The following is a 15,865-nucleotide window of genomic DNA, read 5'->3' as shown; positions in this document are numbered from 1 at the left end:
TTTAGCAAGGAGCACGTTTTGCTTGGTAACAGGGAGAGTGGGTTGCAGTGAAGATCCAGTAAAGAGTTTTTGAACTCTCCCCTGGCTCCTGGGTTCAGACCCACCTCTGGCCCAGCTGGGCCAATCTGGCACCGCTGCCATCACTATTTAGGGACGGGAATTTGAACTGCTTGGCAAGAGGTGTAGGAGTGATACAAGATGGAGATGACTACATGGACCCCACAGTCAGAGAAGGAAGAAGGAAGGAGGAGCACTAGACCAGAGACCCCACTGGAACCCGTGGTGAGAATGCAGGTTGTACCCCTGCAACCCATGCAGGGCCATGGCAGGATTGAGAGGCACCAGCAGCTCGATGTGACTGCACCCAGATGGGTGAGGGACTGTGTGAGGAGGCGGCCATGGCACAGGCCGTGCTGGAGAGCCTGCGGGCCGCAGAGCAGCGCCACATGAGAGGCAGAGAGGAGCTGCAGCCTTTGGGATAAATGCACGTCGGAGCAGCCTGTGCAGGGCTGCTGTGTGTGACGTAAGGCATGGGATTGCAGGGAGGACTGGTGCAGAGCCCACCTGCCCTGAGGAGAGACAAATGTCAGAAGCTACCAGGAATAGACTGACTGAAACCCCCACTCCCTGCCCTGCTGGGCCGTTCACTGGGGGAGGAGGTAAAAACACCCGGATCAGGGCTCTGAGCCCGGGAAGAGGGGAGGAGTGGGGAGAAGGTGGTCTTAAAGGGCTGGTCAGACTTTTCATTGTTGTACCACTCTGTGTTGTTTTATCTTTGTTATGTTTTGAGGTTTTATGGTTATGTTTTAGTTGATGTTGTATTAAATTATTTTCTGTTTTCTTCCCCAAGCCGAGTAGCCTGGTCTGTTTTGTCCTGGACTTTAAGTGTCAATTAAGCTCTCCCTGCCCTTTGTCAATCCTCAGGTCTTTGGTACTTGAGGCTAATGGTGGTCTTTTGTTCCCTGATGGGCCTAAACCATGATAGTGAGATAAAGGAGTACTTGAGTGTCTCTGAAAATCTGAGATGCACGGGAAAATCCTTTTTTCTACAAGTTTTGTCTGTCCTATGTCTCTTTTAATCACCTGACTAATTTAAGACTTTCAAGCAATAGAAGTGAACTGTCACTTTCCTTTTGCTTTATGCAGAGTCAGCAGGTTGAAGAATGGTCATTAAGGGATGGAATGAACTTGAATAGCATTTAATACCTTCTGGTTTTAGAAAACTATTATAACCGTGTACATTTCTTAAAAGTATAACAATTGCCTATAAATACATTTCATTTTTCTGAAATCATATCTAGAATATTTTTTAAACTCTAGGGCTCTAAGTAGATAATTGGGATGACATTTGTAAAAGAAACAATTTTTTTTCTGATTTTCACCAAAATTTTAATGGAGCATGGTTCCAGTAAGGCCACAGGACCAAATTCTGGCCAATCATTTCATAGGATCCATATGTGTAGGTATTAAAAGAAGGAAAAAAAATATTTTGCACTATCCATCCTTCTTTGAGATTAAATACACATAAGGATACTTTACACCTCTTTGTAACTTCCTAATATTGCAGATTTTTCTCATCTGTATTCTGTGCTAGAAAAGATCTGAGTGGCACTAGCTGAGGCCCTTCTACACCTTGTATCATCAGGAGAGCAGCACAAGTGTGAACTGGGTATCTATGGGTGTCCATACATCTGTGCCAGATGTATTTTAGTGGGTGTCACTAAGGAAAACTCTTCCTGTTCTTACTGATTCCTGCTGATGGATAATCTTTGAAAAGCATCAATTTTGCTTGGAGTTTGGAAATTTCTTGTGGTCTGTGATGACCAAAGCTTGTCTAGTTATCACCTTTTAAAGAAAATACAAAGGCACTTGCAAAAGCAGTTGAATTGAATCTAAGACTGACAGATTTCAAATGTCAGATGCCCAAGTCTTTGTCTCTTTCTGAGGGTAAAACAACAGTGACTCTTTATATTTCACTAAATCTGTCCAAATGATATATTGAAATCAACATGGAGAGCCCTTGGACTTATAAATTAATCAGTAGATTGTCAGCTGTCCTTTCTATAAACTGAAATCAGAATCTAAAATAAGCCTGCTGGTGTTTTTGCATGGAAGCTTTAATAACAGACATAAATATTATGTGTATGGCAAGGAAGGCTGGGAGCCCCTGAATCCTGCTAGAATTCGTACTGTTAAGCCTTGACAGTCTGTCATTTGATTTATTTGACTCCCTTCCTTGCATTTTCCCAATTCATGAATAATATCTGTATATGGATAATAAATAATCTGGTGAGTAATAACTATTGCAATGTTTGTTGCCTGTTGTGCCACTTCTCCTCCCATTGCACTATCCAGTGATTGTTTTCTTGGCTCCCATGCTTTCAAACCAAACAGAAATTTTGCACAGCATAGCATAATTCCTCCTTTATGTACTTTTCACCCAACTCTTCCTCTGCTGAGGGAAAATAAATCAACAGCCATCTCCTGTATCCATGCTGTGGAGCCTGCAATAAGAGGGCAACCTGATTGTACTCACTGCTGGGCCAGTGTTTGGGGTTCTAGTTTCCTCCCATAGCAGCCATCATTAATGCCAATTGATATGTACCCTTTCCCTGTTGCTAGGTGACATGTGCCTTAAAAAAACAGCTTCTATTGCTGCTCAGGGATTCTCACAAATCTTGTTTGCTTGTGGTTCGTGTGATGTGCAGTGATGTTTGCAGCACCAGCATGTACCTCAAAGTTCAGGGCACTTCCTTCTAATGTTCATTTGACTGTAAATCACTTGAAGATCCTGCAGTTTTCCTGAGTAAAACAAACCAAATGATGTCCTGTTCTGGAGGAAGACATTAACAAAACTTCTACTTTGTAATCTGATTCTTGGAATTTCTCACACAATTTGTTGAGCAGTGTCCTCCAGCATGGGCTGGCTGCAGTACCCAAGTGTTATACTGCAAAACTGATCTTTCAGCAGCACCTGTCATGTCAAGTGTTTTCTGAGTCTCAAGAGAGAAGAGCAAAATTGATTTGGGACTCAAAAGGTACAATCTCATTGTTTTTAATCTGTTTAGGTGTACCCACGTCTTTTATTTTTCAAGTCTGAGTGAGTAAAGAGACTGTTGTGTTTCAAGTAGCCTCATTAACTTTGTGGAAGGAATGGTAACTCAGGCTTTGTCTCAACTATGAATTTGTCTGATAAAAAGGATCAATTCAATTAGGGTTTGGTTTTTTTTTCAAGTTCCTGCAGAGATATTTGGAATGAAAGAGTATCTGATTACTGGTTATTCAGCATAAAAGACTAAGACAAGAGAAGTAATAAATTAAACTCTCCCGATACCCAAACCTCAAGGAAAAGGAGATAAGACAGTAACAAAAGCTGTTGATGGGACCTTGAAGGAACACTCAGTGCCTTGAGGAGGTTCAGCCAGAGCTCTGTAGCTGATTATCACGGACCTCATGTGAAAGAACAAATCTACAATGGGATATTTGAGAGTGCTTGTAGGATCACATAAAAGTTATGTGATATTTTAAGGCATGTCGGAAAGTCTTAAATATATTTTGAGATTTTAGGAGAGAGCCAAAGACAGTCAAAGGGAAGGATCAAGATAGATGAGAGAAGAACAAGTAGGGGAGAACAGGGAAGAGGGAGGATAAAAGAGGTTGGCTGTATGCAGTCAAGTTGCTGTTGATATTTTTTTGTCAGGCTATGCCCTGTGCCTGATCATCATCACAGTTGTTAAACTCAGTAATTTAATATTTTTTCCCTTGTGAGTATGCTCTCTACTCTCTGTGTGTGTATGATTTCAAGCCAGACTAGTTGGTGAGCAAAGTGGTCTGAGAACTGGCTACTGGAAGGATGAATGGTCTTGATACCAGCTATTGAAGAGGCTGAGTATCTAATGGCTGCTGCTCATTTGTGTGTGTGATTTTAACATGAATTTAAAACTGGACTAACTGGAGAGAAAGTGTGGTAGACAGCCACCAGAGAGACAGTGCAGGGATCAAGGGTCTGAAAGTCAGCTGCTGCAGACACCACAGGTCTGAACAGTTGCTGGAGAGACCTATTTGCTGTGGTGGGAGATCCGCTAGCAAGCCTTTGGTTCGATGACCCTGCGAGTGAGAAGAGGATCAGGCCATTTATATGTTTCAGTGTCTTCGTGATGTGTGTGTGGAGACTGTAAAGGTGCTTCTTTCTTGTCTGTTTGTAGTCAACTGTGGCTGCATACTGTGTGTATATATATGTTATGACATTTTGGGGGGATGCCTGCCCTCACTGTTGGCCAGATCTAGTGTCAAGGTAATGCAGCATCTGAAGGCCAGAAGAGAGTATGTCTTAATCCTGTAGTCCACCTGATTTGGCTTCCCTCTAATAGGAAGTCAGCTTCTCTGCAAATCTTACTGAAAACTCATTTTTGGAGGAAGCCTAAGCACACAATATTCCGCTTAGAATATGGGTTTTCTAAGAAATACAAAATGGAAATACAGGCTTATATTGCAATATAGCCTCCTGTATTTGTATCTGGTAGCTGTAATGTCATTTATATGAACAGAAGAAGTAGGACACCCACAGGGCAGATCTTGTAGGGCATTAGGGAAGGCATTATCTCAGAAATAAAACCCAGACAATTGCATTACAATATTATTTTGGTTAGATACTATTCCTCTGTGGGAGTCCAAGAGGCTAGGTCTTATTTGTGGTCAATTCTTGACAAGTTCCCTGCCAGATTTATATCTAACATGACCCATAAACAACAGGAAAAGTGCTTTCTGTACATTTTACTTGATTTTCTTTAGCTGCATATGACACAAAGAGTACCAATATTTTTGATATTTTTTCTGTTTGTTATTCATATCGTAGGCTTTTTATTTGTACCATGCTTCTTTATTTGTACTATGCTGCTTTTAATTTTGCTTAATTTTTTTTTCAGTTATACAGCCATTGTTCTGAAATTAGGTCTTACAAACAGCAGGACATAAGTCACACAGAAGTAAAATACTACACTGCCACTGAAATAAACTACTACAAGAGTCACTACAATTATCATTGCCTTATACATCAAGGATTTATACAGAATAAATACATCATTTGTATCATGGAGACAGATTTGCATTTCAGGTCTCGTGTTTCCTTTTCATTACCTTTACTTTTGAAAACACATTTCCAAGTCTTTCAGATTCTGTCGTCACGATTTCATTCCAGTATTAAGGTAACTGTTGGAATTCATATCCCTAAAAATAGCAGACAAATAAAACAATGTTTCTTATAATCAGGTGAGACAGTAAGAAAGGAGTGAAAAGAATCACATTAAATAAGAATGAATCTTGGCTTCTCACATATCAGTTATCTTTCCTGGCCTGAACTTCTACTTTATGCATATATCAGATTCAAGTCAGGGGTAGCCAACTGAAATTTGATTCCAAGACAAACAGACAGTTCAGGTAAAGCAGCAGATATGATAAGAAATACTGTTATTGAAAAGCTGGTTTAAATTACTCTTATTAATTGACAGGAAATATTTTTCTTATAGTGAAAAAAAAATTCTGACATGTCAAATAAAATTTTTCATCTTTACTTTGAATGAAAAACCAAAATCTCAAACATGGTCTCAGTAAGACAAACTAGAAAGAAAAAGCTTCAGATGAGAAAAACCACAACATTTTCAAAATGCTACAATTCAGGTTGGAATTTTGTCTTTTTTTAAAAACAGAACAATCTAATTTGCATAAATATAGAAAATGGAAGAGTAATCTTAAAGTAATTTTCTTCAATCATTTATATGGAGATATTTTAATGATTCTGAACTTTTTTCGCCAAACTTTAAACTTTTCAAAATGAAACCTGATCTTAAAAGTGTTGTCGAACCTAATCTTGTCATATGAACATTTTTGGCTTTGGCTATTTGGCATCTTCTCATTAGAAAACATTTCATAAAGAAATTCTCTGCTAGTTCTTGTGATGAGACTTTTTGATTTAATGAACTGCAAATCTTTCTTTTGGCAAATTGGACTCATATTGAAATGCTTATGGAAAATCTCTTGAGGAAGTCTGGTTGTGTTTGAACATCACTTAACCTATCACTTCATGCATTTTAATACATAGCTTGAACACTTGCATAGTTTTACCTGGTTCAGATTCCTGAACATCTTGAGACAGATTGACAGAGAGTGACTTTCCAGATCTTTGTGGTGAATTTAGAAGTGATTGACTGGAACTTCTAAAAAATGGAGATCTCCCAAGTCTGGGTGATAGTTTTGGAGCATGCTCAGGTATGTTCTCTTCAAAAGCTCTCCCAAATCTCAGAGGCAAATTAGCGATTGGTTTAATGCTTCTTTCTTCTGGATAATTTCTTCCAAATCTAAGAGGTAAATTAGCAACTGAATTTGGCATCTTGTTTACTGTAGGAGGGTTCATTTTAATGATATTTTTTGATCCCCAGTCTTTCATTTCTTCAAAATTGAGACTCCTTTGCTCTTCTTCCAAGGCATTATTTTTAATCTAAAGAAAAATAATTGAAAAGGTAATAATTGTAAAAGTAATAATTGAAAAATTATTACTATAATTTTATAGGTCATTACTCCAGCTACCAATCACACAAAGTATTAATTTTCATATATCCTTAGAAAGCTGCTGAATAACACTTTTCTTGATAGCTGATGCTTTTTAGCTGTATTTACTAAATTCCACTGTAATGGAAACTACTTCATATGGACTCCTTCATCTGCAGACATTGTCTTTCTCATCTTTTTAGTAGGTACACTGACCACAAGAGCAAATCACCATATTAGTATCTACAACTGCTCAAATGTTGTCAGTTGGAAATGTTTCTGTGCAAGAGTGTCAGTATATGTGCCATCAGTTAAGTGTGAACAGGAGTCATTGTCAGGCTGACATTTGCTAATATCACTAGCTGAAGTTATCTGGAGGGGAAGATGCTGTCTATATTTAGTGACTTGATACAGACCCAGAGAATGGGTCAAGCTACCTGAAGGTATATCTCATATCTTCCTAAGCATTGGGTGGATGATTTTGACCCAGTACCCTGGCAGGGAAAACACCAGGGAACAAACAGAAAGCATTCAGGTTCAGTCCGCATCATGCCTGTTCTGGCCTTGTAGTGAAGCGATTGCCCTGAGACTTAAGTTGGATTTGTCCTCCGCTAGTATACAATGCTTGTTAGAAGCTCCTGGGGTCCTAATTTTTGCACTATCAGTACAAAATCTACTTCCTGTGTCTGCGCTGCCATATAGTGAAGAACTGAGCCTAGTGTGTTAACTATGTCATGATGTAAAAGCACAGCAGTTGCCTGAAAAAGAGCTGTATCAACATTACCCGTTCTTATATAGCAATATTTCTTCCTTGGGCATATTGAAAATCACTTATTTTTATGACAAAAATAAGTTTTCAAGTCTTAACAGCAAATATGTATAAATATGGGGTATAATTTCAGTTAAAGATACAAATGCTACTAATCCTTATTCCAATTTGATGACTTCCCTAGGAGCTACTGGGAGAGAAAGGAAATTAACCATTCTAATTCATACTCCATAACTGAAACATTAAATAAACTATCCCTCTGATTGTACCTGCACACTCCTTCTGAAGTATATAAAAGACAGTGAGCTGAAGATCAAAGGATTTCACTAGCATAATTAAAGTTGTATTTTGGTTTGAAGAATCTTTGTTACACCAATGATGATGAGACAAAAAAGAGAGGTTGGGTCTCATTTCCCAGGGAGTATTTGCAGGTCAGAGAAGAAAAATACTACAGATGAACTATGAAAATTTATTTTTTCATCTTTAAAGGCATAATAAATGTGCAACTCTCTAAAGATATTTTTATAGTCAATTTCCAGAGTAGAATTTTAAAACCATTAACTATATTAGATTTTAAATGTTTTCTGTTTATATTTTTTAGGATGATAAGCATGACTTTATTAATTTTGGATTAATAATATTTCTGTTATGTGTATAAAAAGCCTGATAGGAATGGTAATTGAAACCCCCGCTGTGTAAGTAAGCAACATTTCAGAAAAAGTCTCTACCTAATCACAGGGCTGTATTGCAAGAAAATTGAAACATGAATTGATTTACATAGTATGTGTGTCTGAGCAATTGAATTTCCTGAAAATTATTTCAACAAGCTTTTTTCATTCTATAGTGCTATAATGCTGAATATTGTGCAATGAGATTAGGAGAGCCTTTGCCAAAAATTTCAAACTGCTCAGGATCTGACCCACAGCTCCCTCAAATAATGTCATAGTAATACAGATCTTACCTCATAATAATTATTAGCATCATCTTCTCTTCTCTGCAGACTGGATTTCATCAGTGTATCTAGGCACAAGCTATTCGACGTTAAGAAGACCACCATAGCTAAAGTAAATAAGATGAACTTTTTGGTTTTCATTTTGTTCAAAATAAGCTTACTTAGAGAGCTCAGAATCTGTACAGAAAAGAAAACTGTCATCATTTTATATGATCAGAAAACAAAAATATTTTGTTCTTGATGACATCAGTCTCAAAAGCTTAAATTCTTTGTATTAATTAGGGAAGTAATTTGAATATACTCAAAGAATGTTGGGAATTTCTTTTGTTAATCTTTTTAACCAACATAGCTTCTTGTTAGGGACACACTGACTTTACAAATATTTTCTTCAGGTCAAATATGTCTTAATTAGCTACATTTGAAAGCCATAACAGTGGGGACTAACAAAAGCCAAAATGTTCTATCACCAGTAGACAAAACCACCCTGTTTGTTTCTTTTGTATCAGTGTCCCCAGAAGGACAATGAAAGGAAGCTTTCTCCATGTGTGTATTCTTCTGCTTAAGTGATTCTTTTGGACTATGTAATGGTTGTTTATAGTTATGTACAACTAGGGATATTTAACCCATTAAAATCAAGTGTTCTCTATTGAAGCTGTTGATCAGAAGAGATGTTATGTAACAATGAGATCTATTGACGTACATAGTGTCTATGCTCTAAATTGAACATGTTATTTTGCATTCAGACTGAATTGGGAACATACTTTTACAACCCTGCCCATCAATTAAGATTTTAGAAATTTCAAAGGTCATATAATGTCTATATTCTTAAGGCCAAATTTCCAACATCATTTTTAAAAACGGCATCTGCCATTTTGCTGCATGGGGTGAAAGCACTGGACTGCCTGTGTGTTTTCTGTCCTAGAAGGGATCTTGGCCTACAAACTAAACATACCCTTAAAATGCACATTGAATTGATTACTAGGTAGGCTGGTGAGCCAGATTGCCATAAAAAAAACCCCAAAACATATAATCTTGTTCTTCCATTTGTTATTCTTAAATTCTTGAAATGCCCAGATCTCATACATTAATACTTAAAATCAGCCACATAAGGAGAAAACCTAATTGTTCCTGGTAAATACTTATTAACTGAACTGATGTTATAGCTCAATGATGAGTTTGTAAATATGTCTATTCCATCACAGTTCTGGTAAAGTTATCCCAAGAGAACGTGTTCTGTGCAGTGGGCTGCAAGGACCATTTATCTGTTGTTAGTATATTATGGTGTTTACTGCGCTATGAAGCTGAAAGATTTGCAGGTAACCTGATTTTAGAATTAAGTTGGATATTTTGATAGGTTTAAAGCTGTTTGGCATGCACGGAGTAATCTTCTGCCTTACATTCTCCAAAACTGAGATCCCAAAAGCCTTAAGTGGCTTTGTATTAGAGCTAACCAGATGATCAAGCTTCCTTTTGGGCTCAGAGAAACAAGATTGTGTGTTGGACTGCTGCTCTGACTTGACCAAGATTTCACCTTGCAAGGAAAGTCAAGAACAACAAGAAGGGCTTCTTCAAATACATTGAAGGCAAAACTAACAGTAGAGGCAATGTAGGGCCACTGTTGAATGAGATGGGTGCCCTGGTGACAGAGGATACAGAGAAGGCAGAGTTACTGAATGCCTTTTTTGCCTCTGTCTATATTGCTGGAGACTGTCCCCAGGTGCTTCCAGCGGAAGTCAGGTTAAAGGATGAGTTTTGTTTGGTTGATGAGGACTGAGTTAAAGATCAGTTGAACAGTCTGGATGTACATAAATCCATGGGCCCTGATGGATGTACCCGCAGGTGTTGAGGGAGCTGGTAGAAGTCATTTCTAAACCACTCTCCATCATCTTCAGTAAGTTGTGGAGAACATGAGAGGTACCTGAGGACTAGAGGAAAGCAAATGTCACTCCAGTCTTCAAAAAGGGCAAGACGGAGGAGTCTGTAACTACAGACTGGTCAGCCTCATCTCCATCCCCGGAAAGGTGATGGAACGATTTATCCTGGGTGCTGTGTCCAGGCATTTAAAGGACAAGATGGCCATGGCTTTACCAAGGAGAAGTCATGTTTGACCAACCTGACAGCCTTTTATGAAGATGTAACCAGGTGGAGAGATGGTGGTAGTGCAGTGGATGTGGTTTATCTTGATTTCAGTAAAGCATTTGACACCATCTCCCACAGCATCCTGGCAGAAAACTGAGAAAGTGTGGGCTGGATGATCAGGTAGTGAGGTGGATTGTGAACTGGTTGAAGGGAAGAAGGCAGAGAGTGGTGATCAGTGAAGCAGGGTCTAGTTGGAGGCCTGTGTCTAGCGGAGTCCCTCAGGGGACCGGTACTGTTCAAGATATTCATTAGATGGTATGTGTTGGTCTTACCTGGTAATTCCTGTGAAATACCACTCTTTTAGCTCAGCTTCAATGCCAACCTGCCTACCGTCATTCAGTGTGTTCGTTCCAGGTAAACAGTGTACCTGCATCACAGAGGTGTTCTTCCATGAGCTCTCTGCACTGTGGAGGATGAGTTCAGGGATCAGGAGTAGTCCCATTCACAAGATAAGAACCTCTACATTTTTGGATGCCAAAGGATCATCCATGGGTCTCAGATCAAGGAGTCAGCCAGGTGAAAGTGCTGACAGATATAGAGAATCGTAGAATCATTATAGTAGGAAAAGACCTTTAAGATCATCAAGTCCAACCACTAACCATGCCAGGTCCATCACCAAACTAAACCATATCCCTCAGCACCTCATCTGTGCTAACAGTAGGTAACATCTAGAAGCACAGCTATGTGGGGAGACCTGAGTGGGGAGGGGGCAGGCAGTGTCTACCCCGATGGCTTACTACTGGTGCCTGAGGTGAACCTACCTGGCACAGGGTGTGTGAGGAAGTGCCTCTCTTCCCAGGGGAAAGGGAAATCCCATTGACAGATCTCGAAATGAAAAGGGAACAGTTTCATGTGAATTTCTCCAGGTGTGAAAGATTCTTCTAATTTTTTATGTGACAGGGGACCAGTCCATTAAATTGTTAAAATATATGAGAATGGTATTAGCAAGCTAATTAGGAGCCCCTGTGAGAAACAAATGCATTTTAATTAGTCATTGGCTTTTGTGTGTCACTTGTTGTTGTGCACTCTATTTACATTCATTTCCTCTTTACTATGTGTAATCCTGGCACTGGCTCCCAGCACAAAAAGTTGGGTTCAAAGGTCTGTGCTTCCTTCAGAAAACTGCTGTGAAAACTGAGGTATGATGGGAATAAGTACAGTTCTGCATAGTCTCAAGGCGAAGTGTTTCGCTTTTGCACTCTCTCAGACTGTTCTATGAGATGTTTTAGAGTGGAATGTGGTAGATGGGATAAGGAAAGATATTGGATCAATATAAATATCCTTGGCAGGGAAAAAGAATTTTAAGGACATAAAAATTTTTGTATTTGCAATCTGGACCAAATTTTTGGAAAACAGAAGGAGTAGAAGGAGAATGTCAATGGAGAAACTCTAAAAGGAGCCCACATCCTCTGGCAAGTTGGGGACAACAATTGTCTCCTCATCAAGGGTTGAGTGCGGATTCCTGACTTTCTGGAGCCTCATGTCAAGGGGCTTCCATCTGTGGGAAAAGATGGGTGTTCCAAGTTCCTTTTCTTTGTGGTAACGATGAACGCAATAATGAATGGAATTCATCTGCTAATATTTATCTAACATGTGGTCATTTACTATTGGACTTTTGACCAAGCTACTATTGGCAGCTTTTACCTAGCTGCCAATTTTATGAAGTTCTCTTGATCAATAGTCTTTCAATTAACTGTGTGAAGATATTCACTTTCTAAATTAAATGGATTGGCAAGATGAAAAAACTCTCCTGCATTGTTTGGCACAAATACGAATACTGATTTCCCTAGTCAGAATAGGAAAATGTATTGCTGTTGTCTAAGCTGCATCAGGCTTTCTTGACATTGGGTTTGTCTCCTATGTATGTTGATTTTCTAATCAACATAAAGTGAAGTTTCAAGGTGTTTTGCGTACCAGGCAGTCAGTATTGTATGTCTTTGTATTTTCTTATGGATTAATTTGCTGTACAGAAAGAACTCTGGCAATTTCAAGACAAGCAGTTACAATGCTTGTTTATTATCTTTCCTGAGGAAGGATTTGTCAAAGCCTGGCTTTGACGTACCAGAATGAATAATTTGAGCACTCTTCATCAATGTGATTGTGAGACCACATCTGGAATATTGTGTCTAGTTCTGGGTCCCTCAGTTCAAGAAGGACAGAGAGCTGCTGGAGAGAATTCAGTGCAGGGCCACCAAGATGATGAAAAGAGTGGAGCATCTCCCTTCTGATGAAAGGCTGGGGGAGCTGGAGCTCTTTAGCTTGGAGAAGAGGAGACTGAGGGGTGTTTATAAGTGTGTAATGATGGTGCTGTGGTTTTGCCCAGCCTGCAATGAAGCACCAAGACAGTCTCTTGCTCGGTGCCCCCATTCACCCCCACCCTCATTAGGATGGCAGAGGCCCCAGCGAAATGGGAGGAAAAAGATAACCAAGGTTATTGTGGATTGAGACAAGAGCAGGGAGGGCTCGCTGCCAATTACAGTTCCAGGCAAAACAGACTCCAGTAGTCGACTTAGAGAGGAAAATAGGAAAGTTTGTTCTACTGCCTACAAGAAGCAGAACAGAACAAAAAGGAAAAATAGAGTAGGATGATTGAGAAAATTACAACCAGCACTGTAAGGTCTCCTTCCCCCATCCCTCTTTTCTTCCCAGGCCCAGCTCACTGCTCTTGACATCTCTACCTCCTCCCCTCTCAACGGCTCAGGGAGGCAGGGAATGGGGAATGTGGTCACTTTCTCACAGATGGGCTCTGCCGCTTCTGTCTTCTCAGATGAGGACGACTCCTGGTATTCTTCCCCTGCTCCGATATGGGATCCCTCCCCTGGAACACAGTCCTTAACGAACTTCTCTGGTGTGGGTTGTTCCCAGCAGCTTCTGCCAATACAGGGTCCCTCACATGGGGGACAGACCTCAGTGAATATCTCTGGCGTGGATTCTCCTCCACAGTTGCAGTTTCTGCAGGTACAGGGTCCCTCCCTCGGGACAGGGCCTCTTCTGGGCATAATTTGAATGAACTTTGTCGTGGGTTCTTCCGCACAGTTACAGCCTCTGTGAATATGGGGTCCTTTACACGAGACGTGGCCTCCTCTTGTCATAGTCTCTGCCCGTGATGTGGGGTCTTTAGCAAAATGCAAACAAATCACAGCTTCACCAGTCTTCTCCACAGGATGCAGGGGAGTCTCTGCTCCAGTACACCTCCTGCTCTCTTCCCTCACAGACCTTAGGGTCCATATGGTTGCTTCTCTCTCTCTTCCCACTTCTTGCACTACCACCAGCCAGAAAAGAAGAAGGGAAGAAGAAAGAACAGGAAGCAGCCTCCTCTTCCGGCTTCTTCTTAAAAAGTGATCATGGAGGCATCTAATTGGCTCAGCCCCAGAAGTGGGTCTGGTTCAGAACTGGGGAGAGTTTCGAGCAACTTCTTACAGGAGCTATCTGTACAGCCCCTTCCCCCTTACCAGAAACAACTTCGCATCAAACCATGACAGATGGGTATCAGGAAGATGGAGTCAGGTTGTTCTCAGTGATGGCTCTGGCAGGGGGATTGGACTAGATGGTCTTTCGAGGTCCCTTCCAACCCTTGAGATCTGTGATTCTGTAACTGCAAATTGTCTTGTGTTTAGACCATTTCCAGTAGCAGCATAAGCTGACCCAGCTTCTAACTGAAGCAGCTGAGGCATCCTGGCATGATCTATTTTATTTGTGGATGGAAGAGACACTTGTTGGTGGCAAGAGTGTTAGGGAAGAGAGCTATCTGTTCTTGAATTGCTCCATCTTGATCCACAAAGAGTATGATGAAGGCATATAGAGGGATGCAGGCTCTGAATATTGTTGAAAACAACTTTTTTGTTTCTAGCCTCTCATGCCACACTTGTTTTGTCTTGCTGTCTTACATCAGTCATCAACCAAGCCATTCAGAGGACTTGACCATAACTGAACTTCTCTTTTGAATATTCTCCAGTTAAATAGGAGTGAGTTGTCCCATCTACATGTGAAACAAGCCTCAGAGGCAGGGACAGTTTTAAGAGTTTTCCTACAGGCGCATGCTACAAACTAGGGCAAAATAGTGGTTAACTATTTTTATCTTTTCATTTAGTATAGATAGACAAAAGAAAGAACGTTTGTTTTGGCTTGGTGGTACAACAGCAAGGCGGATCTGATCTGCAATGAGTTACTGCAGTGACTTGATGTATATCTACTTTAAAAAGTTGACATTAAAAAGTAATTAATAGTAATGGCAAGAGTAGCTTAATTTCATAAACAACTCAATGCACAGCAAGTTATTTGAATCCAGTGAAAGAATAAGTTTTAATACCACTCTTCCTTCATATAAGAACATACTGATAAATCCTTATCACAGAATCCACTATTAATGTTAATCCATTATTAACAACCTATTGTGAGAAAATTTGATGTTATATGACTCATGCTACCAATAAGCATCTACACTTTTCCATAACGATAAATCATTCATAATATATTCATTTTGCTATTACGTATTATGTGACCAATTCTATGGCTCATTTTGAAGTAGGAAGATGTAAAAATACCTCCTTTTTTCATTGGCAAGCAATTCTGATAATTTTTACCCATTCCTATGGCATGCAGTGGGTTGTGCTAGTGTTGCTGTGTTGTGCTTCAGTTCTGGTGCACAATCCAAGATGTATATGCCCAGAATATATATGTCTCTAAGTGGATAGTCATACCTCTTCTGCACTCAGTGTCCTGACATTGTGTACGGATGTTGGCCTAGTGTCCCTCTCATACTGGCAATAAATACTTCAGTGACCAGGGGAACCAGTGAAGCTTGATTTCCTATGACTTTATGATTGAGCAGTAAATGGCTGTATTCTCTGAGGTCCAGTAAGGAGCCAGTTAACCTTACTGTAGGATCTCTGCATGAGTGGCGTGTCTATCATATCTTGCAGTGCCTGTTATCATGGAGTAAAATTTCAGCAAGACTTCTCCCTGATGAATTCAATTGAACTTGGCTTCTAGACTTGAAAGTTTTGAAGGGTGAGTGACAGACACACACTTTAAGCACAGAGAAAGAGATTTACCTCATTTCCTTAGGAAAACAATACTAAGTCAGAAATGACTCTGCTGAAATACCACAGGTATAAAGCTTCAACATCTGTACAATTACTGTTGGCACAATGATAATTTCTATTGTTAATAAAGTGGCATTAGCTCAGCTTTGGGGACTTTGCAGCATAATAGGAGAATTTACTATGAAAGGACTCCTTTTTTGTGTGCTACAGCTTTGTAAGGAAAAGCAACCTTTATGAAACATCTCTCTCTGATTTGCAGAATCAGACCTTCAGTTTTAAACCAGATTTTCATCTACATGTAGCTTTCCTGTTAGCTGGGTAGTAGTAAACAAAGCACAAATGCACACAAATACCAAAGTACAAATAATCTTATTTTAAGGTTATTCCTTATGACTATATCTACAGTGTTAGAACATG

General features: G+C 39.8%; 1 protein-coding gene across 1 annotated transcript; it reads right to left on the bottom strand.

Moving 5' to 3' along the window:
• Positions 1–6,064: 6,064 nt before the first annotated feature.
• On the bottom strand, positions 6,065–10,739 carry NPVF (neuropeptide VF precursor). Its single transcript, XM_010200322.2, has 3 exons — positions 10,734–10,739; positions 8,274–8,441; positions 6,065–6,493 (listed from the first exon to the last, which is right to left on the bottom strand). Exons 1-3 carry the CDS (start codon positions 10,737–10,739, stop codon positions 6,065–6,067), a joined length of 603 nt encoding a protein of 200 aa, XP_010198624.2.
• Positions 10,740–15,865: the final 5,126 nt, after the last annotated feature.

Source organism: Colius striatus, chromosome 5, assembly GCF_028858725.1.
Source record: "Colius striatus isolate bColStr4 chromosome 5, bColStr4.1.hap1, whole genome shotgun sequence".
In the NCBI taxonomy this organism is placed as follows: Eukaryota; Metazoa; Chordata; class Aves; order Coliiformes; family Coliidae; genus Colius; species Colius striatus.
The sequence above is the reverse complement of the archived record's forward strand: the minus strand, read 5'-3'. Positions and strand labels throughout refer to the sequence as shown.